This window comes from Macadamia integrifolia, unplaced genomic scaffold (assembly GCF_013358625.1).
Source record: "Macadamia integrifolia cultivar HAES 741 unplaced genomic scaffold, SCU_Mint_v3 scaffold953, whole genome shotgun sequence".
Classification (NCBI taxonomy): domain Eukaryota; kingdom Viridiplantae; phylum Streptophyta; class Magnoliopsida; order Proteales; family Proteaceae; genus Macadamia; species Macadamia integrifolia.
Window position 1 is genome coordinate 34,899 of NW_024870596.1, and position 24,654 is coordinate 59,552.

At 37.6% G+C, this 24,654-nt stretch overlaps 1 protein-coding gene across 2 annotated transcripts in view; it reads left to right on the forward strand.

The window, feature by feature from the left end:
• LOC122070609 (D-xylose-proton symporter-like 2) overlaps positions 1-24,654 on the forward strand; it is a 28,582-nt gene that overhangs the window by 3,096 nt on the left and 832 nt on the right. Inside the window, exons 4-13 of one of the 2 annotated variants that reach the window (XM_042634803.1) lie at positions 447-506; positions 620-686; positions 781-905; positions 2,026-2,127; positions 2,295-2,663; positions 2,746-2,793; positions 6,465-6,527; positions 13,945-14,025; positions 14,409-14,507; positions 22,681-22,818. In XM_042634803.1, the coding sequence (XP_042490737.1) occupies positions 447-506; positions 620-686; positions 781-905; positions 2,026-2,127; positions 2,295-2,663; positions 2,746-2,793; positions 6,465-6,527; positions 13,945-14,025; positions 14,409-14,507; positions 22,681-22,818 (1,152 nt within the window). Of the gene's footprint in view, positions 1-446; positions 507-619; positions 687-767; positions 906-2,025; positions 2,128-2,294; positions 2,664-2,745; positions 2,794-6,464; positions 6,528-13,944; positions 14,026-14,408; positions 14,508-22,680; positions 22,819-24,654 lie in introns of both variants that reach the window. The other variant, XM_042634804.1, reaches the window with a different exon arrangement.

The following is a 24,654-nucleotide window of genomic DNA, read 5'->3' on the forward strand; positions in this document are numbered from 1 at the left end:
TCGTAGGCTAGATAGGTGTGAACACTATGTCAGACAAATCTTACTTATACCATAATGGTGATTTAAAAGTGTACCCCTTTTCAAGATTGTAAGACCAGAAGCATGAATGTGATAATTAAGGAAATACCCAAACTGCAACTTTTATCTTATACAATTTAATGTTCATGGGGACAATAAATGATGCTTGCAACAGGCACTTGTGTCTCTGCCCCAATTTCCAAGTTACACATCTCATGCAGCTGGACTTGATTACTCTTTCTTGGTGGGGAGGTTTCTCTCTCTTGTGGAATTTTCCTTGGTTTGAGTGAAATGAATCTCAGTAACTGTAATTTTGTATGACAAGTATAAAATTGATAAATTGATCATGCTTGACAATTTTATATAATTTTAGATGAATCCCATATGGGGTTCAACATTTGTGTCTAATAGCTTTCTTTTCTTTGCAGTCATCGACATTAAGCGGAACCACATGGTACAACCTATCGTCTGTCGAAGTTGGGCTTGTTGTAAGTTGATATCTAACATTTTCTATTTATTGCTTTCTTCATGGCATGTGGCTGGTTTTGGCATATTTTCATCTTATTTTTCTTATTAATTAGGGCGCTTTAATGGCATGTAGGTAAGTGGTTCACTATATGGGGCCTTGATTGGCTCTCTTTTGGCTTTTAATATTGCTGACTTTCTAGGTTTGCTCTTCGTCAATATTTTGATCTTGATTTTGAATTAATGATACGTAATTTTTGTTTAATTGAATCTGATGCGTGAAGTTTATAACTGAAGGAAGACGGCGTGAGTTGATTTTAGCCTCTTTGCTGTATCTTGTTGGAGCTCTAATAACAGCTTTGGCACCTGACTTTGTTGTGCTGGTGATTGGACGCCTTGTGTATGGTATTGGAATTGGACTGGTAATATAAACTTGTGCCCTTTTTGAATGACTTGAAAATGATTTGTTTTGGAATTGTATCAGATTGAGAAGAGGGACAAAGGTTCTGCTTTTAATTCCAAATGCAATTTTGGGAGCATATGTTTTTGAAGGTCTTTCTGAACCTTCTTTTTAGTGTATTTGAGAGAACTCTAAGAAAGTTTTTTGCTGGCATGTTTACTTGTTAAAAATTTAAAGGACCAAGGGTGGTGCTAGAAGGTAGAAGTCTTTTCTTGTTTAATGTATTTTGAACAATACCCAACCACAGTAATTAAAGGTAAACTAAGGAAATAAGAGAGAAATTAAAGCAGCGTTTGAAACTAGGTAAACTAAGGAAATAAGAACAAATTAAAGCAGCATATGTTCAATACCCTGCTATTAATTCATTATGTTCAATACCCTGCTATTAAATACAGTGTATGTTCAATACACTGTATTTTGAACAATACCCAAGCAGGAAATAAGTGAGGATGATTGGCCCTTTATATATACTTGTTCAATAACCTGTTATTAATTCATTATGTTGAACAACTAGTACTACTATCAATGACTCCCTGAAGACCCATCTTATTAATGACTTCCATTGGCCAAACAGAATTTGTAGAATTTCTGCTCCCAAAATTAACCCTAAGATTAAGATTAAGCCTCATTTTGGTTGCACTCCACGGGAATGATTCCTCTAATCTTCTGTTCTGCGGTAGTGGATTGGGAGTAGAATTCCATTTAACAAATTCAATTTGATCTTATGCTCCCACAGACTGAACCATATATAAAACTGCTTTGGGATAAAATCCAAAAAAAAAAAAAAAAAAAAAAAAAAAAATGATGCTCTGCATGCTCCAAAAATATCCAAAGTAACAGGAAAGAGAAAATAATGGTTGAATGTTGTGTTAGAGAATCATCTCTCCCACACCTATATTACCTGAAAGGAATTACATGCACCTCCCTAGGGAGGTAAAAAGTAAAAAAAGGGAAAATACAATATAAGCCAAGTAACTAATCTAGTTCCTAAAGTACCCCTGATTAATAAATTCAAACACTTGTTAATTGTTTCTCCTTTTAGTGGATAAGATACATAATTTTCAGATCTTTGATCTTTGTAGGCAATGCATGCTGCTCCAATGTACATTGCTGAGACTGCTCCGAGTCAAATACGAGGTCAACTGATTTCTTTGAAAGAGTTCTTTATTGTTATTGGAATGCTTGTAAGTGCTCCGGAATTACTGATAGCTTCGGAACTTCTTTTTTTTTTTTTTCCTGGGTGAATGCCCAATTCTGTGTTAGAGAGAAATGTTTGGCATAATGCAAGCCTTGATAAGATATCAAACAGCTCAAACATTTTTCTCGTGTCATTTTCCTGTTGTTTATGCAGTTAGGTTATGGAATTGGCAGTCTTGAAATTGATATACGAGCAGGATGGCGCTATATGTATGGAACTAGCATCCCTCTATCACTCATTATGGGAATCGGAATGTGGTGGCTACCAGCATCACCTCGATGGCTTCTGTTATGCGCAATACAGGGGAAAGGAAATATGCAAGATTTAAGAGAAAATGCAGTTCTTTGTTTGTGCCGGTTGAGGGGTCCATCCATTGGTGATTCAGCTCCAGAACAAGTAGATGAGATTCTGGCTGAGCTTTCCATTGGTGAACCAGAAAAAGAAGCTACACTGGGGGAGATTTTCCAAGGGAAATGCTTGAAGGCCCTTATAATTGGTGCAGGACTAGTCCTTTTTCAGCAGGTACCATCATTATGATAGGTTCTCTACTGTGAGATAATGACATATTCACTATTCCTCCTCATGCCATTTCCTTGCATGGCAGATCACAGGCCAACCAAGTGTACTGTACTATGCCGCAACCATTCTTCAGGTAAATTGATTGGCTATTTGGCTTTGACATATTTTCTGAATTTTTGTTTAAAATTTTAATTTAATAGATTTGAAATGCATAATCTTTGTTAAAATAAATGGGGAAAAAGGTTCTCTAACCTTTATTGTCACTGATCATTGATTTTCGTTTAGTTCATTTTAATTAGTAAAAGAAACTAAAGTTTGGTCTACTTTTTAAAGTCATGCATGGAACGACAATTATTGGACATGTAAATCTTTAGTGTTTATCACTCGAGTGTGTGATAACTCACATGCGATTTGATCTAGAAAATCCGTGATGCATGCAAAATCATTCATGAACTTGAACTACAATTACATGTCCGCCATGATGCTGAACTTCAATTCTGGGTTGCAAGGTCTGGTGCATTGTAGCTGTTATTCAGATCAGAAAGATGCATTAAGTAAGATTTCCCTACTATGAGCTTCCCTGGGAGTCAAAGGGCCTCATTAAGGGGCAAAACTCCTAAGGTCTTATTGATTCTCTGGGGAAGAAGTGTGATGTAAGGCTATATCACATTGGACCTAACCCCAGGCAGGATCTGGGATTCTGGCTGAATAGGAAGAAAACTTGTAACAGGTAAACCAAGGGTCAGATGGCCTGTAGTTTGGATCGAAGGCTGCTCTTAGTGCTGTAAAGGCCTCTTGAATCTGCATGCAGGTGGAGGAGATATGATGAATCTTGATCTGGATCCAAAATAGGACTTCGAAGATTTCCAAGAACAGCAGTTACAGAGCTCTTTTGACTGCCCTCTTTTGGTCGAAGGACTCCTCTAGGGTGTTGAGCAATACCCCAAAATATGGGCAGCAACAGATCACGGATCAGGAATTTACGATGGATCACAGTTCTGTCCAGAAAGCTCCTTCAAGAAACTGGCGAGACTTTAAACAGATTTTAACTCATTCACAGCAATAACAGTCTCAGTTATGCTGGCTGTTTGATTATTGTAACTACCTTAACAAACTCTTAACTTCCCCTAAACAGCTTTTAACTCATTCACAGCAATAACAGAAAATTAAATAGGGAAAACAGAATCGATGGAGGGTTGAGAAAGGGGAAGAAGAATGGTGGTTTTGGGTTAGACCTCTCACCCTCCCCTTGAGCATCTCACCCTCTCAAATAGACTCTCTCAGCTGTGAAGATAACTTCTTAATTTTATTAATAAAAATCTAAAGCATTACAATGATTGAGTCTCTTAAATAGAATCTACAAACTGATTTTGAGGTAAGCACTATATTAGGAAACTTCTAACAAAAAAGAAACTTAGACTTAATAACTAATCTTTTCTAACAACTACTTAACAACCAAGAAAACATAAAATAGAAACTAACACTAGCCTAATATCTCCTTACAAATAAAACTAATTTATCATCCAAGACAACACTAAAAAAGGAAACAAATCCTAGGCTACTCTTGCTGAAATCAATGGGCTGTAGGAGGTTCCTTCTTGAGCCTTCTTCCTTCCAATTTGAGGGGACAACAGGCTGGCCTTCTAGAATATCTTCACAAACCAAAATCTGGAGGAGAAGATGCTACTTGATCCAAGAGAAAAAGACTGCCCTGCTGTGCCTAATGGATGGACCAAAAAGGAAACCAGATTGAGTCAGTGGGATCAAACCAGGACCAAATCTGGGACAGAATGGAACCAAGAATTGGTCAGCTTGGGTTCTCCTTTTGACAGCCCTATCTACATCAAAATGTCTGGGACTTGGAGGGAAAATAGGAACCCATCCAGATCCTCTTCCACACATAAGTATAGTTTAAACTTTACCAGAACACTTCTCCTCCCACTACAGTTGCACTTATGAGAACTAAAAACCCAGTTTATCCAGCCTACATATATATTCGTCAAGGGCAAGGCTAACTCAAGTGAATGGACTGAAAGGACAATGGTGTGGAGAGAAAATGCAGTTGCTGTTCTTTACTTTTCATTTTTCTTGCTTTTGTTTTTTGAACATTATGAGGATTTACGTTAAAGAAATCTTGTTCATATTCTCCAACAACAGCATCAATATAATAATAGTAATAATTGGAATAATAATTCTGGGATGTTAGGGCCACTCGAGGAACAGGCTTATTGTCGTGTCCTGGGGTTTTCCCTCCTACTCTTTTCTTCCCCCCCACAGGGTTTCGCTGCTGTTCTTGTAGGCCTTCTAGTGACTACACTAACCAACCAACCTACATAATTTCAGGATTTTAGTGACTGAAATAACAAAATATGGATGGGCTTGGATCCTAACAGCAATGTCTTCAACATACCAACAGAAACTTAAGCAGTAATGTCAAGCCTTCAATTGCCTCTCAGTTGCCGGTTAACTCACAGAACAATTAATAAAAGATGAAGAATTAAACAGAAAAAATAGAGAAGGGGAAGAAGAAAGATTTTGTAGGTCTCTCACTTTTCCTCCTTTCTCCCACTTCGGAGATCAACTCCTTTCTTTCCTCATCATTCAACACTGAACTGATGATTTGAAGGGGTGCTTGTTCTGCTGGGAGGCTAAAGGAAGGCAATCATGATGAGGCCGGGGGCTGGGGAGCCGCGGAAAATAAAGCTCTTGCGTAACCTTCATACCCGGACTTGCCCTTCACAACACCCACCTTTTTTTCTGGGTGTCCCGCTTCAGAGAAGGCCTCTCGCCTAACTCCACGAGGTCATCGCACCCTAGCTGTCTCTCACAGCACACTGCATCCCACAGGTTTCAAAGCCAAGCTTTCTCTTTTCTTAAACTCCAAAATTGATCCAGGGTGGTTTCCCTTTTCCTATATTTATAGTAAAAACATATTACAATAGAGATCCCCCATGCGTTAGCCATTAATAAGCTGCCAATCCAAAATCAAATCCCTTCCCCATCACAAAATGGAGACCAAATATAATTAAACTGTTGTCTAAATCTGGAAAACTGGAATTAGAAACCCTCCTAGCTAATAGAAATTACAGGGAAATAAAACAAAAGTAGATAAATCTCTTTGACAACTCGACCTCCCTTGGAAAGAAAGTTTTCATGAAAGTAACAATTTGACCTTCAAGGCTAATCTCCTCACAGCTGGCAATGGGGCCCACAAATCTGGGAAATAATTTTTCCAAAAGATTCTCCACGCAATTCCCGGAAATAATTAATACAGAAGGCTGGAATTGTTTACTGATTTATCTCCAAATCCTTCACCATGCAAGCTGGCTGTGGGGCCCATGAAAGCTTTGGTTATCACCCAAATTAGTGCTAATTAATGGCCTTCTTAGCTGGTTTGATGAAGAGAAAAATCTGGGCAGATCTCTGCCATCGATCTACATCAGTTACTTTTTTAGAGTTTTTTAATTAAACTTCTTCCAAGCTTCTTCCACAGTTTCCTGGGCATCTAGATGATAATTATAAGTTCCCTGACTCTGACTACTATGTATTATTTCACAGAGGCTTGAGAAAATTGAACCAGAGATTAGTTGAATCCAGAAGATTGAGTTTCTGTATCTGTTGCATGTTTTGGTATCTAACCATTATTTGGGAACATTTGACATTTCTCAAAACATTGAATTTAGTTTTATGATAACCATATTTAAGAGCATGAATTTATATCCTGATGGGTATTTTCGTGCAGATTTGTATACTATCACAACTATTAGCATCTGCTTCATTCTTACCGAGTTATTGTTTCACCAGAGTGCAGGCTTTTCTGCAGCATCTGATGCTACCCGGGTGTCAGTTCTCCTTGGTGTGCTCAAGGTAGTTTTCCTATTCTGATGAAAGTTCTCCTGAAGAGAATATGTTTTACTCCCTTGATGTACAGTTGTACACAATATTTAACATGCAGGTAATAGATTTTTATGAAGCTCCTGGTGATTTCTAGTTCTCAAATATGTTATTGTTTTCGTGCAGTATTGATGAGGAAGGCATGTTTGGAAGTAATTGACTTATTCATTGTTAGTCTTGCATGTTTGCATTTTCCTTATTTCCTAATCTGTTACTATTACAGTAACAAGCAAACTATGTAATGGATTTGTCATTCCTTCTCTTTGTTTGTGGGCATGCATGTTTTTGTATCAATGAAAAAGTTTTTATTGATAAGTGATAGTAGACAGGAGGAAAGCCAGAGGCAGAGAGGGTTACTAGGTGATGTGGCAGCACGTCTGACTCAAAGCTATGGTGCCCCCCCCCCCCAACCTACAACTTACAAGTTTATGTAGTAATGATTTAAAGGACTAAAACAATACCAAAAAAGATCGAAAACAGAGAATAGATGACCACATTTAGGAGAAATCTAATTAAACTAAATCAAATGGATGGATGGGGCTAAAACTCAAATCGAGTTTACTAAACATGTTGGAGAATAGTTGCTGAAAATTAGAAATTGATCCAATGGTTGGATAAGAAGATATGGGAGAATCCTAGTAGTAATAGGATAGGGGTAAAACAGTAATTTGGCCAATCAAAATAAAGATCAGGGACAAAGTTTTCTGCCCGGGAGGGGGATGGGGCACGAAATGACCACCGTAATTTTGGATATGTTGGTTCATTAGGATTCGGAGCTCGAATGGTGCCTATAATATACCGATGGTTTAAAGTATCTTCGATACGATACCCTCCGATACGTATCTTAAATTTAGCTGACCGATACGATACATGGAATTTTTAAAATCCTTTCGTATCAATATATATCCTATGATACATACCGATATGCATCAATGCACCACCAATACACATCGATACAATATGCTACGACATGCACCTATACGACTCTATGGAAAATATAAAATTGAGGTGAAATGTACGTTTTGGTATGTACTGGTACGTATCGGTGAGTATCGGTATGTATCGGTGAGTATCGGTACATATCGGTATGTATCGATTGGTAGGTATCGGTGAGTATCGGTATGTACCGATACAGTGCGCTACGGTTATATAATCGTCAAGATGAGTAATTTTTCAGAAAAACACTATTTTTTGAGGGGTTTTTGTTCCAAAGTTGCTGCCAGCCATATTTCTCTCTAACTAAAGTGGAAATCAAGGTTGGGAACAAGGATTTTACATTTATGGGACAACGACAAACCTTGAATGCTTAGTGCAATACCCTCAATTTAGTGTTTATGCATAATACATGTTATCAATAGCTATTTTTAACAAATTCTTTATGCAAAAGTGTATAAAAAAACGTTTCCTATCCATTTGTGTGTATCTTTAGCGTATCTTTGATACGATACGATATCCTCCGATACGTATCTTAATTTTGGCCGACCGATACGGCGACCGATACCGATACCGATACTTGAATCCTTATATACCCTAGCTTTCCCCTCTTCTGTAGGGAAAGTTTCACAGAATGTGCCCAGTCCAAGTAGTTAGTGTTGTCCAACTTCTCAATAGAAATCTAGGTGGGTTCTTAAAGGCTATCTGAGTAGGATGAACACTAGAAACACTAGCTAGAGCTTCTGTAGTTGCACTCAGAATGTAAGGATGACACCCAAAGCCAACTAGGGAGTATACATTCTACCCAATATTCCTTCCCAACAATCAGAAACAATTCTAGCAAGCAAAAAAATGCATACAACTCAAGATCCAACAAAATCACATTCTTCTAAGAATAGCATCATCTCAAATCACACATGAGGCTTAAACAACATACCTAACCAACACAAGGCAGCCGGAAGCATCACATATACCATTTCAAAAAATGAAAGGGAAAAAGCAGGGCTGGTGGCACCATGTAATCCAAGAGAAAAATGAATTGTAGACTAACAATTCTTTATTTTCACAAGACGAGACCATGAGGAGGTTGGTAGATACCCTAAGGCGATTCAAGGGAGCCCTATCCTAGCTCCAACTATAGCTGAATGAGATCCACTAAAAGGACTGGTTGTAGTTTGTACAGGGCTGGATTTGCTTGGTTTAAGCTCCACCAAAAAGGCTGGTAGTAATTTGTATAGTGCTAGATTTGCTTCGTTTGAGATCCAAGTGTCTATTTTTTCAAATGAGATCTTCTCTTGGTGTCTCCATGGTCTTCATCCATGCTATCTCATGATTTCTTCAAACCTTTCATATAATAGTCCCTTCCTTGGAATCCTTTTGTAACTTAGGGTTCCAAAGAGAGGAAAAAGAAACGGAGAGCTTGTAGCACAACTCTCAAAAGACAACCGTGGGCTCTGATACCAAGTTAAAATATAAAGATGGAAAGAGAAGAAGAGAAGAAGAGAAGAAGAGAAAAGAAGAGAAGAGAGGAAGACAATTGTAAAATGTTGTGTGTTAGAGAGATTGATCTCTACCACACCTATACTACTTCACTAATGAGATATAATGAATTACATACACCTACCTCCCTAGGGAGGTAAAAAAGGAGAAAATACAATACAAGACAAAAAGATAATAAACCTCTTCCTAAAGTACCCTTCTAACCCTAGTAATGATAATAATCATATATGGGGGTGATGCATTTGGTCGTATAGAGGTGAAAACTTATCTACAACTGCATTTTTAGATGAAAAACTTGGGCACACCGAAGTATATTCTTTATAGTTGTCAAGGCGCCACCTGCTGTATACACAATGTACGTGGTGTTGTCATTGTTGTCAACACAGTACAGTTTGAGTCAACAGAGCACTACAACTGGTAGTGTGATGGGGCAGAGTGGCTCAAAGTATCAGAAATGGTATCAGTTGAGAGTATCAGGGATCACAGAGTATTAGAAATAGTAGATTATTGACTAAAAAAGTATCAGAAATGCCAAAGTATTAAAGATGGTATCAGTTGAGACTATCATAAATGGCAATCTCGGCCACATGGCAGGGATGAGCCGATGACGTGACCAAAAGTGGTGACATGGCAGCAGTCAGTCTCTCTGATGAGATGGCAGTGTTACATGATGCGTATGAAGTGGATTGAGTCATCCATAATAGGTGGTGTGGGATTCTGGGTCAAAGCAGGAAAATTTGGCCTATTTATGCTCAGAGGCATTTTCGGCAGTGGAAATAATTTTTTTGGAAGATGGTTCCTTCATAAGAAAGTTTCAGTGTAATTTATTCTCTTCAATGGATCTGATTTCGTCCAGTTTTGATACCGTATGAAGTTACAGCATCTGTAGGAAAAATGGCTTATTTGATAGTCGGGAGTAGTTTCGGCATTGAAGACGATTTTTCCGGAAGGCGAGTCCTGCATGTAACCTTGTGAAAAAAATCCAATATTTCCAACGCACTTGGTTTCATCTCGTCTCGATTCTGTATGAGGAAGTTATAGCATCCGAACGGTTCATGGGCAATATAGTCTTTTTACATGGCTGATTCTAACAATCAAGCTTTTTGAAAAGTTGTAGAGCGTCAAGTCCTGGTCATTACGTTTTTCTTTCAATTTGAAGTCGAATGAAGAAGTTATGATCAGCTTTATGCAATGACTCCACTATGGCACAAGTGTTCGATGAAATGCCTAAATATGGTGTCACGAGCGTTTTAAGGAGTTGTGGGTCCCATCTAGCGAGGTGGTAGTAGACCAAGTGTATCTTTTATGTTTGTGATGTGGCATTGTTCATCTAGGCATAGTGGCAGTAAGGTGGCAGCCAGCTTGACTGGCCACATATGAGAAGCACCACGTGCATGGTCACATGGGCAGCAAAGGGGCCTCATGGCACCAACCCAGCCAGCAGTAGGGGGCTTCGCAAGGCTGTAAGGCACAAGGCCGGGGCTCAGGTATGCATGCATGTGAGTGGCTGTAAGGACCAAGGCCGTGCACATGAGGGTTAGCATGGAAGTGCCATGGATTTCTTTTGCTCTTGAACCTTAGAATCGCTAAGGTTGTAGCAGCCCGCCAAGTGTCCTCCATTAAGTAAATTTGATGGATTAATTAGATAACTTATAAAATCAGAGAGAGTTATGAGCAATTTAAAATGTTTGGATCTCATTGCTAAAAAATTCCATTTTGGATTAATTAATTGGATAAGGGGAGCAACCTTAGTGCATAATGCTACATTGTATCAGATCCATTCTCTTTATTTGTGCAAGTATTAAATGAAGGAATTCAAATTTCAAAAGGGATGGATATGTTGGTGCCTTAGATGCCTATGTAGATGTGATTATTAAATAATTGGAGAGGACTTGGTAGACAATACCACATTTGATCATTTCAAAAAGAGCCATACAAGCATTTAATGGGTTATGCTAATTTCAACACATGACATCTGGGCCGTTCCTTCATTGAAGTTCCACGGTCGAGATTACAGATCTCCTATTTCCAATGAAGAATAGAAAAGTGTAAAACCACTTTTCAATGTAAAATGCTATCCATTTGATGGATGGAGCACACCCAAAGGCTGAAATGCGCGAAGATTCCTTGTTTCACGCTGAAGCTCTTGACGTATTTAATGGCTTGGATTTAAGCATTATTTGAAGAGATTCAAATCTGATGGTTTTCCTTAAATACAAATTACATTGCTTCACAGGTGTAGTATTATAAGACCAAAAGATTCCGTATGGAGTGTTTTCAGTGACCAAACTTCAAAAGACCATATCTCCCTCATCCCAACTCTGATTTGGGTGATTCAAGTTGGAGATTCTTCACCATTCGGAGCTCTACACACCAGTGGGGAGAGAACAGGCAGAGGAGTTGTAGAGGTGGCCGAACAAACTAGTTGAAGCTTGTGGAAGGGTTAGGGTTTGAAGGGAAGACTTTCATCCTCTTGCATTTGAGTTCATAGCCTCCATTAAAGGCTTAGGAAGCTGCTGGAAGCCAAGGCAACAAGCTCCATTGGTGGTTGCCAAGAGAAAGAAAAAGAAAAGGAAAGAGAAGAGAAGAAGAGGGAAATAGATAAGGAGTTTTTTTTTTTTCCTCACTTTGTATTCAGGCGATTTTAACAGCATTCGGACACTTTAAAATAAGTATGACTGGAGCATAACTATGTCATTACAACTCAGATTTAAGTAATCTTAGACTTGTTGGAAAACTGGTTTTATGTTATACCTAATACAAAAGTCTCGTGTAAAAATAAAAATCATTTGACCAGTCAAACTTATTATAGAACAAGAGCATTTCTCTAAATTTTGATTCTTTATAACTTAATGTGACTTAATGTTTATTTTTTTTATTTGATGTGGCTAAATGTTGATTTTAATGACTTGATGTGGCTTAATGTTGATTTTTTATGATATAAGGTATATATAGCTTACTAAATAATGTTAGAAAAGATAACTTACGTGCCTTAAGGGTAGTGAGTCACTAGGATGGAGCCGCCTAGACACTCTACTTGGAATTGAGTCACCACTTTCGAATGTTGAGTAATTGAGTCTCTACTATTCAGTGTTGATAGATAACTGTTGATGATGTAATATTTTTATCTATTTTGGATCATTTGGATTATGTTTTATGTTTTGATGTAGATTGTAGACTATATATAGTCATTATGTAGTAAAGTTTCAGAATTTGAGCCAACAAGTCAGTGTAATGATTATCGAACCTTTGTTTCACCACACAAGTAAGACTTTATGTGTTTTTTTTTTTAACTAATGATGTGAATGTGTTAGAAATGTTTAAAATAGGTTGTACACAAAAGATCAGACAAAAAAAAAAACTGTTTGGGGGTTAAAACCTATGTTTCCATCATACCAGGAAAAAATCCCTGGTATCCTCGAAATTTCCCAAGTTTCCACCAAAATTTCGGTCTCCCCAGAGGTCAAAACCTGGTCAAAACCCGATACCGTGAACCTTGCTTTGTGGTGCAGTGTGGATGTTCATATGATTGTATGTATGAGATAGTGATTGTCGTATTGGGTTTGTGAGACATCTCTGAGCAGGCTTTGTGCAACAGTAAGAATTGTCAGTAGTACACATAGCAGCTATGGGTAGCATCAGTAGACTGTGCATATATCTATCAAAGTGTAAACAATGATTGCCACATCAAGGGTACAATCAAAATGAAAAAGGATTTTTCACGCTGATTCACCCCCCTCTCAGTGTCAACCGGGACCCAACTCCACCTTAGTGTCCAGGCGGTTTGCTTGGGGCCTAGGCAAATGTCGCCTTATTACATTGCATGTTGTTTTATGTTATGGTAGTTATTTATGCCAAATATCATTTAAGTAAAATATTATTCATAAATAAGCAAATACCCTCTATTTGAATCCAATAAAAATAGTTTAAAAATCAAATTCCACAAGGATAAAAAGTCAGCCCCCCTAGTCTAAGAACAAAGCTGGATTTTTTGATATAGGGGCGAATTTCAACTTTCAAATGCTAGGCTTTTTCTCAATTATGAAAATTTTATAAATCTTACCATGGTAAAACATTGCTAAAACCAAAAGTCTAGTAACATGATCTTTTGTTTTGATGTCCATAAAATTATTTTTTCATTCAAGCGATTTTAACAGCATTTGCGCACTTTAAAATTAGTTTGACCGGAACATAATATTGTCATTACAGCTCCGATTTTAGTAATCTATTTGTGTTATACCTAATACAAAAAGTCTAATGTAAAAATAAAATCATTTGACTAGTCAAACTTATTATAGGACAAGCATTTCTCTAGATATTGATTTTTTTTATGACAATGTGACTTAATGTTGATTTACTTATGATACTAGGTATGTGTAACATACTAAATAATGTTAGAAAAGAGGGAAAATAAAAAATAACACTTGGTTTTCTTAGGCGCCTTTTTCGGTGGGCGACTTGTTGCCCAAGCGCTTAGGAAGCCCTCCAATGCCTTGGTTCGTCTTGGCACTATGACAATTATGATTTTCTTGGTATTGAAGTGCTTCAAAGAAAGGGATTTGTTTGTCACATAGAAAATATGTGTTAGACCTTTTCTTTGAGACTTGTTTGCTTGCTTTTAAACCAGTTGATACTCCTATGGGCTGAGAAAGATTTTGTGCATTAATGGTCTTATGACAATGAGTGCCTCATGTATTGACCAATGTTGAAGCTGCTGAATGAATTCATTTGTTTTGTTTCATCTTAGAAATTATGTGGGACACTCCCACCACCCCTAAAAAAAGTCTTCAAGAGATTGTTTAATTTTATGTTACCTATACTGGTATGATCCTGAGTCTCCCCTCTTACAGCCATGATTTCCTGTTGCACAGTGATATATATTTTTTTCCCTAAGATAATGATTGATATATTGGATGTTTTAAGAACAAATACCTGACACTTGTTTTCCCCATTGTAGTTGATTACGACTGGGGTAGCCGTTCTTGGAGTTGATAGAATTGGCAGACGACCTTTGCTACTTGTAGGCGTCAGTGGTATTGTAAGTCCCTCTGGCGGGTTGGATTTCCCTAATGCATCCTTATCTCTGTAGCATCAATTAACAGCATATATGATATGGGTCCTCCTATATAAACCATGTCAAACTTATTCAGAACTAACCAATGATACAGGTTTAGTACTGACTTTGGTAACCGACTGCAACTGGAAACTTGGTTGTCTTAAGATACTGCCATTAACTTTCTGTAACTAATATCTGCAATATCCTTCAGACCCATTGGTTCACCAAGTCTATAAACAAAATAAAGGTTGAAAAAACATAATACATCTAGTTATATTGAGAATAGTGATCTAAAGATTGTTAGCTTATTATAATTTCTTTTATGGTTATTTCCTTTTTACTAAATTTTTTCTTTCTTGTGACAGGTGATCTCGTTGTTCCTATTGGCTTCCTACTACCTTTTCTTAGATGATGCACCAGCTGTGGCTGTAGTTGGACTACTGTTGTATGTTGGATGTTATCAGGTATCCAACACTTATCTTTTCTTTTTTGTTTATCCCTTACATCAATCTTCCTTCAGATGAGGTAGATCTGGATTTGAATGTGCCTTAAGTGACTCTCCTAGCTAGTTTTGGCTTAACCATCTCTTGATAAGGATTCCTTTGGATTAATTTTGCTTTCTTATCAAGAGGCAGTTTTTTATTGATTTATATACTCACTTTGCTAATTTATATGCTTCACTGCTCCTGATGTCAACTTGGATCTGTAGTAAGACCTAGTTCTAATACATTGCTCACTCAAATGGATGAAATGGAAAAAGCACAACTAAGTGTACACAACAGGACAAACAGAAAATAACCTTAGGCGTCGCCAAAGTGCTTAGCCACTCGTCCACTGCCTTGGTTCGCCTTGTCACCTTGACAACTATGATTGCCACGGTGTTGTTACTAAAGATTCATATTGGCCTCTCTATAGACGAAACAACCTGGAGATCAATAACAAAATACCATAACTACGACACCTGAAAGATTGCCTCATAGCACACCACTTCCTTTTCTTCCATAGTAGAGCATGTAGTCTTTGGTTGCTACACACTTTTCCAAGATGTTGCTCCTCCAACAAGCAGAAAAATGTACCCTAAAGTGGATTTTCTTGTATGACCTCATCCAGCATATCAGCTCCAAATCACCAACATGTTTGTATGTGCACATGTGATCCTTAGTGCCCTGGAGATATTGCAATACTTTCTTTGTTGCCTTCCACTGTGGCATACCAGGATTCTTCTAGATCTCCCTAAAACTCCCACTGCGAAGGTGATTTTAGTCCTTTTACAAACTTGTGTATACATCAAATGCATACTGCAGACACATATGGGATACTTTGCATTTTTTGCTCCTCTCTGATGGTCATTGAACATTATTCTAGACTAAACATATCACTCTTAACAGTTGGTGCCACACTCTATAAATAGTGCTTCATCTTCAGACATTCAATTATCTTTTCAATATATCCTCTTTGGGACAAACCCTAAGGTCTTGTTAGACTTGTTATGGTGAATTTCTATTCTTAAAACATAGAAGGTTTCACCCATATCCTTTATATCAAAATTACTTGTTAGGAACTATTTCATCTCGTGCAACAACCTTAGATCATTGCTAACCAAGGGAATATCATTCACATAAGACCAAAATGATGAAATGACTTCTATTGATCCTTATGTAGATACATTGATCATCACGATTCTCTACAAAATCGAAGGCAGTAATTGTGGTGGCAAACATTAAGTACCATTGCTAGAAGCCTGTTTCAATTTATATATGGATCTCTTAAGCTTACAAACCAAATGATCTCCTTTGTTCATTGACAAACCTTTTAGTTGTTACATTTACACTTCCTCCATAAGGTCACCATTTAAAAATATTGTTTTGACATCCGTTATATGTCCCTTGAGATCAAAATGAGCTGCAAGAGCCATGAAAATTCTATAAGAATAGTTTTTTGATACAGGTAAAAAAGGTTCCTTTATAACTAATGTCTTCTTTCTGATTAAACCCTTTTGCCACAAGTCGGGCCTTTTGCTCTCTATATTACCATTGGGATCTCGTTTGGTTTTGAAAACCCATTTACACAATTGCACCCCATATTGGAGGCACCCCCTAGCTACTCTCAGTATCATTAGGTTGAATAATAGGTTCTGCAACAACTTGATTTCCATGAGATAATGTTTCATGTGAGGATGACACCTCATAAATAGCAGGGAAAGGAGTGAATCCTTCACGTCCATGTGTGGACTTCAACGGGTTGTTCATCAAACCATATGTTCCATAACTGCATACTTTAATTGTTGCTGTCATCCTTCAGAAATTTGGCATTCTTAGATTCCACATTGGTAAGGGAGTGAGGACTTGTAACCCTTAGACATTTTTGGATAGCCAATTAAAAATCCATTGATTGTCCTTAGGTTTAACTTCCTCTCAAGTGGATTGTGAGCCCTCACTTCGGTTGGACAACCTTATAGGAATGTATATCTTAAGCTAGGTTTTCATCCTCTCTAAAGCTCAAAAGAAGTCTTTGGAACTACTTTTGATGATACACTTCACTACATAGGCTGCAATATTTAGAGCTTCACTCCATGAAGTCAGTGAAAGGCTAGAGTTACTGATCATATTTCTGATCATTTTGGTGATAGTCCAGTTCCTTCTTTTAGCAACGGCACTGTAGACTAGAGACAGGCCTGGTATATTGAGGTGTAATACCTTGCTATATAAGGAAACAAGCAAATGGACGAGGTCTTCTCCAAAAATTCGGTGTTCCTTCCATAATATTTGCGGCCTCTATTTGATATTAAATCTTAATAACCTTATCGTTTTCTTTCTTTACTTCTACTATATAGTTCTTGTTGAGATCAATTGTCTCATCCTTATAAAATAGAAGTTAGAGATACAAACAACACTAGTATGGTCATTTATATAACAATAAACAACAATTCAGCCTTATCCTAACTAAATGGGTCGGCCACATGGATCCGTGCAAAGACAAAAGAGAATAGTAATAGGAAAAAGAAAGGAGCACAACAACAATAAATCAATAAAATCTCACCTAAATGGGGCCAGCTACATGGATCCTTGCCCTCAACTCAGCTCTTTTCGAGGTCATATTTGGGACAAGACTTAAACTATGTACGTGTTTTCTCACTACTTCTCCTGTGGTCATTAGGCCTGCCCCTAGCTCTTTTAGTTCTTTTGATTTGAATTAGATTACTCCTCCTTACTACTCCTCGCCCTTTTAGTTGCTTTTTATAAAACATTCTTTAGCAAAAGTAAATGAAATTGTTTAGTTGTATATATAAACAAGATAAAAAAATTTTACATAAAATAAAAAGAGCAACTCAGTGCATGATTCATTAGTTTTATGCCTCTATAATTTTTGCAGTTCTAAATATCCCATTTGTTATTATAGATTGGATCCTTTGTGCTTCTCCTCCAATCATCTAACATTTTCCTTGTGCTTATAATCTTGTTAAAAAGTTTGGTTCGCCAAGGTACTCTACATAGTCCTATACTCTTCCAAACTTCAATTGGGACCTCATCAGGGCCTGGTATTTTTCCTACTTTAATCTTTCTTATGGATCCTTTAACATCAACTACTTTAACCTTTTGTATATATCTATGGCATGTTGTGTCTTGATGAGTATGCACTTCTAAGCCACTCTTACTCAAAATATCTCCATTTGGTAGGCCGTAAAAATATTTCTCCCATTTCCCCATTAACTAGCACTCTACCGTCATCACTTTTAATTAATCTCACATGGTCGAAATCTCTACTATTCCTTTCGCTCATTTTAGATATCTTATAAGTAGCTTTTCCCCTTACTTTGTGTTTATATTATTAAAAAGTTCATATTTCTTCTCCCTTACTACCCCCACAACCTTCTTAGCTTCCTTTTTGGCAACATTATACCTCTTTAGTTTTTTGCTAAGTCTTAAAACTAGCTTTATTATTCTTAATAGCTGCTTGGACCTCATCTTTCCACCACCAAGTCTCCCTAGGGGCCTGATGAGTACCCTTTGCTTCCCTTAGAACATTTTTAACAACCTTCTTAATTCATGTCATCGTCTCGTTCCATATTGGTGTCTCCCTCGAAGTCCCACTTTCCTTGTTTGACCACTTTATCAGTAAATGCATCCATGGAAACTCCTTGTAGTCTCCACCACTTTATCTTAGGAAAATAGGTCCCCCTATCTTATGTTTCTGCAAACTGAGGCATATATTCAGGATCACCAATCTATGTTGAGTGGTTAGGCTCTCCCCAAGTATAACATCCTTAGAAAACTATTTGTCAGTCCTCCTAGTTAGGAATAAATCTTTTGGCTTGTATGATGCCCACTTTTCTAGGTGACTAAATGCTCCTCTCTCTTTGAAAAAAAAAAAAAAAAGAGTTCATAATGGATAAATAAGCTAGTACAAAGTCTAAAACTAAGGTCCCATCCACATTCCTCTTCCCAACTTCGTAGCCTCCATGTATACCTCCGTAGCCTCTACGATCACTCCCAACATGTCCATTCAGGTCACCTCCTATGGTAATCGTTCACCTTGAACAAAACCTTGCACTAATCTATTCATGTCTTCCTAGAATTGTAACTTACTACTTTTGTCCAATCCTGCTCGGGGTGCATAAGCACTAATTATATTGATGTCCTCTTTCTCCAACACTAGCTTAATGGATATAATCCTAGCTCAAAATCTTATAACATCCACTATATCATTCTTTAGGTCCTTGTCTACTACTATGCCCACTTCACTTCTACTACTCTGATCTCCCAAATACAAAGTTTAAATTCGTCGAACACCTTAGCTTTCTTACCCTTCCATCTAGTCTCTTGAATACAAGCCATATTAATCCTTCTTCTTATAACATTTATCAACTCCAGACTCTTACCCATTAAAGATCCAATGTTCTAGGATGCTAATCCAATCCTATGCTTTAGGACTAATTTCTTTACTTGCACTTCCCTTTGCCTATTTATTATCACATCCAAGCATGCGTCACTTATGGGGGTAGCCCTAGTAAAAGGACGATAGGGTATGACACTATGAAATAAAAGTACTCAAAAAATAGTAGGATTCATGCAAATATATTAAGATGTCAGCTGCTTACCTGATGCACCAGTATAAAATAATAATAACAAATATTATATATATATATATATATAAAATATAAGTATATACAATAATATATAATGAGAGGACACCTAATATATTAAATAGACAATCTCAACATTTAGGATAAGGCACATAATCAAGCAAAGCAAAGCAAAGAAATAGTCTCCTGGCAATTCCAAAGGCCAGAAAAACAATCTCCAAAGTGGGCAGAATATTAGAGTGGGTTGCTCTGATACCATATGTAGGAGATTCTAACCAGAAAACCAACAACCATAGTCGGATTAAAAGCAATAGAATATTAAAATAAACAATGGAGGATGACTAATGCAGGAGTAGATTACAAGTAACTAACTCTGCAGTTTATAACTCCAAACAATACAAATAGGAGTAAGAAACAAAGAAATAATACCATCAAATAAACTCCCAAGTATACAATACCCATATAGGAGCAAAACCAGCCCAAAACCCAACCCGATAGGAGAGAGAAAGACCTTCTATAGAGCTGGAGAGAGAAAGGTGCGGCTAGGTTTGTGGGAGTCCGATTGATCTGTACTTTTGGGTGTAGATAGTCCCTAGGGAGGGCACAAAAACCCCCAAATATGAAGGGCTTCTGACAGCTGGTTATGGAGTTACGCACTTTCTTGATTTTCAGACCTAAGGGAGAGAATGTGAAGAATTCTGCAGGAACATCAACTTGTCTTCTTCAGATAACCTTCAAGAGAGGATAGATTGATCTTCTTAGAGTATAGAACCAGTCCTCCAAAGGATCTGTAGATCAGATCTCAAACTTGGGTAGCAATGAGGGTCGATTGGCTTCAAGAACAAGAACTCTTTGGCTGGCTGATTCTGATTTTGTATGCTTTAACAGGTCTGAATTTCTAATAACAATAAACAGAAAATAAAAATAGAAAAAGAAGAATCGATGGAGGGTTGAGAAGGGTGAAAGAGAATAAAGGAATGGGTATCTCACCCCTTAGGTTTTGGGTATCATACCCCTCAAAGGTTTAGGCATCTCACCTCTCAATAACAGTTTTTTTAACTAAAGAGTAATCACTCAATAATTCATTCATTCAAATCTCCAATTATGAGTATATAGGCTCCTCTATTTATAGAGGGCAGAATAGCAATCAAACTACTTAGGAGCTAGTTTCCCAATAGGACTAGACACTCCTACTACAATTAGGAGCTAGTTTCCCAATAGGACTAGACACTCCTACTACAATTAGGAATTCAAAATAGGACTAGGACTTGACTTTATGACTCCAACATGGAGTAGAACTAACTAACTAATAGTTCATATAGGACTTTACAACCGACCAATGGCCTAATGGGCCTTTATTGAATTAAATAGCAACTAACTAAACTAATGAATTAAATCCCGTTTTTCTACCTTCTACCCATATTTTAGGCCCATTAAAGTGGTCCATTTCAAAGAAAACCCATGGGATCAAAGGCCCAACACATATATAACACAACCCAAGGCTTATTTACAATAAAATAAGCCCAAGTGACTTATCTACATCAATGACTCACCTCCATTTCGTCCAAGCATTCCTCCTCCTGACCTTGCTGCCCAACTCTGATCACTTCTCGTTCTTCCCTGTTGGTAGCACTAATGTGATTCATCACCTTACTGTGATATGGGTACACAAGAGGTTTCTGGTTTTTGTGAGCCTCTCAGTCATAGAGTTTATATGGAATTACTCTACTACAACTGAAACCGGGACCCCTTATAGATTTTTCTCTAACTGCACTCAATCACTTCCTTCCATCAAGGAAGTGGTTGCAGTTACACATCCATAACATATGCAATGGCTAGTCATGGGACTTTTCTGATGTGGCAATTTGGGCCACATCAGCCAGGCCTAAAAGTAGATACTCATAGGTGTAGATTCTTCTACTGGACCTATTCCATTCTATAAAAGAATAATTGCATTCAAGATTTATGGAAAATGTAGATTTACACCTTGTATTGTACCCTATACTGGATTTAGCTCTTGGTTTGCCCCATCAATAGATGACCAAGAATCTGGTATCCTACTGATAAGTGTAAAGACAATTAGCTGGAATAAGAACACGTGCAATATTCCTTACATCAGTTTATCTATTAGTCTCCTACACATGCTTGAAATCTTCAAAGGATCTCCAACTTATGGGACTTATTTGATGATTGCCAAAATAATGCTTAGTCCTATAATATTATTTGGTTCAGCCAGTAGAGCAGAAATTAACCCAGAAAACCAAAGGAAGTTCAGAAATCAATATAATAATATAGCAGTAACCCAAAGAGTGAGAGATACTGATCTGGAGGAGAGACAATAGCCGGCAGCAGTAAAAAAGGCCCAAATAGAGCCATATGATCTCAGTTTTGGTGGATTTTGGTAACTCACAGTCAGCAGTGCTAATGCGTGCACCAAGCCTCGACTTTCGGAAGGGATGCATTTATTGGATAAAAGGTCGATGCGGGCTTTGAATGTCAAGGTTCTCGTGTTTGGCGAGGCTATTGTAGTAGATTTGGTGGTGGATTGTGTCGGTAGTGGACATAACACACGTGAGTTGCAATTGGTTGCTTGTGGTGGTGGGATTTATGCTGGTGTATTGAACCACTATTCACAGATACCTTTGGCCCGAGTTGTGGGTTGCTTATCTAGTTTTAAATGCTGAGTTGTGTGCTGCATATCTAGTTTTCAATGCAGAGTTGTGTTTTTTGATTTGTTACTTTTTTGCTTAGCAGGGCTGTCAATAATTTGTTGTCTCATTCCTCCTTTTATAAAAATAGGTTAGGTGATGGATTGTTTTGCTTTTAGACGTAATGCATATAGGATGCTTTGGCTTGACCGATCTATATGGTACGTCAGGTAGACAACCAGTACCTTATTACAGTTTGTTGTTATAAGCCTGTGGCTCATTTATAGTGGTGTGACAGGTTGACAACTGGCACTTATTATAATGAGTCATAACCCATCAATCATTTTGCATAGATCCTCGTGCTCGTCCTTGCTTGAAATCTCCATGTAGCCGACCCCATTAAGTTACCCTTAGGTTTTGGTGTTTGTTGTTTGTTGCTGTCCAATAATATTATTTGATAAGAAATACTTTGATCAAATCAGGAGCTTGCTTCTGAGTAGGTTTGGCAATGCATCAGTTTAACCACTAAGAGTGATGCTAAAGCACCTACCCTAAACCTCACCCGTTATCTATCAAGATAAAAATCCAACCTAACTTGGGAAAATGTGGCTGGCTTTCAAGTGCAGTGGAGCTTTAGCACATAGTGCAAGGGCTAGGTGTTCAATCAGAACCTGGTCTGTTTATTAGGAGGGTTGGAAATTCAAACCTGAGCTTTTCATACTACTGGTTGGGTTGGAGGGCTCAGTCACAAGCTTGAGATCATTTACTGTTCCTTTAGATACTGGTCCATTCTTTGTTTTTTAATGCCCCTCCATGTGCGTGTATGTTGTGCTTGAGTGCAGTGTGTGGAATGAAGTTTGTATCACCTACCAATGCAGCTTTTTTTTTTTTTCACTGTTCTTGCAGCTATCGTTTGGACCAATTGGTTGGCTGATGATCTCTGAGATTTTCCCACTACGCGTTAGAGGGAGAGGCTTGAGTGTTGCAGTGCTTGTCAACTTTGCATCCAATGCTCTGGTGACATTTGCTTTCTCCCCGTTAAAGGTATCTATCTCCATCAACTCTGCCCACCTTGCTTTGTCCAAATGATACTTTCCTTGCATTTTCTCGAGTTGAACACCATCACCTAAAGTTATGCAATCAGGAATATTCTATTTTCACCTATGTCATGCTTTCAGTGACCTTTCCTGGGATTTACTTGAATTAATTCTGATCATTTGAAACAAAGCATCATCATATTATTTTATATTATTGTATGAATTTTAATGGCAAGCTGCTAGTAACATCCTATCATATCAAGATCGATACATTTTGGCACAGTTTCATTATTCTATAATTTGTTTTGAAGTCTTCTCTGTGAACTCAATGATGGGACTACCTTCTAGCCTGAACATAGTTAAGAGGTTCGCTAATGCAGTCAATTCATTTAGCTGAAGCATTCTTACATATTCCAAATACAAAGGGTGGTTTATTGATTAGGTAGTCTAAATCAGTTAGCTTTGGTACCAAGGGCAGAACCCTTGTGTCCATAGTGTAATGAACCTCAGACCATCAGATTTATTTCTGCTGTCAATGCAAAAGATATGATGGCCTTCCTTGTAGATGAATTTACTCTTTCAAAGTAAGAAGTGAGCTGAATGTGGAAATTTATGTCTGCCGGTCACATATTCTGAAGGATACTCTAGGTTTGGTAGGCGGTAGCTTAAAGGTCAATAGACATAAGGGGAAATAATGCAAAATGAAAGTAAATTTGACTCGATACCTGTTTACTCACAGAGTGAGTGGCCAGACCATTCTGACTGTCCCCAAAAATGTGCATTTGTCCTTTGGTAAATATTCTTGGTCAGACCATTGGATTGGGCTGTCTGATAATTTCGACTTCTGGGCCCAAGCGGTCCAAGGGCCATTTACCCATCACTTTGTTCTACTTTGAAGTTCCACTTTACAATTACCACACTTCTTGAGGAGGGTTGGTAGTTTTGGTTATTATTTTCATAAATATGACGTTTGCATCCACATTATACATGGTATGGACTTTGGAGAAAACTTCACTGCTATTTTATGTGACAGTAAAGTCAGGTTACTATTGTGAACTGAGAAGATAAAAACTATGGTTGTCTCGCTATATTTTCAAGGCCCAAACCAAACTGCTTATATGATCAAACTGCTCAATCCTGGCCACTTATTTCATGTTCCAAACCAACCTAAATTTCCTCGTATTATTTTCACTTTAATTCATAAAGGGGACCCATTTAAAATGGGTCTTTCCTTCTGGAAATTAAGTTGACTGATTGCAGTCCAGTTTAAATTCAAGTTGCATGAAGTGATTGTCCAACTTAACCTATACCTGATCTCACCTTCTTTTGGAAGTGAAGGAAGAAAGAAGTTTTAATGTCTGGTGGATCAACTTTTTTGTAGCTCTAATTTTGTTGTGGATTAATTACTATTTTCTGATTGAGAGATATCCCTGGTTGAATCTGGTGACTTTTGTAGCCTGACTCCCTATAGCTGTGACATGTAAATATCTATGATTTCTGGTGTACGTGAAGGTTCTGGCTGAAAAGTATAGTTTTTTGTAGCTTGTTGCTTATAAAGACAACCCTAGTTTTACTTGCTTAAGTTCATGGTAACCATTAATAGGTTTGTTATTGAAACTTAGGGTCCATTTGATTTTGTTTTTAGAAACGGATTTTCCATTTTTTTGTGTTCAGAAATGGAAAAACACCCAAAAAACCGTTTGATTTTTCTATTTCGTTTCACTTGTTTTTAGAAACAGAAATAGAAATTTATGCCTATTTCTGTGTTTGGAAACAGGAATGGAGAAATAAGTTAGATTTGTTTTTCTGTTTTTAGAAACAAGTGGGAGGGACAAAAATTGTG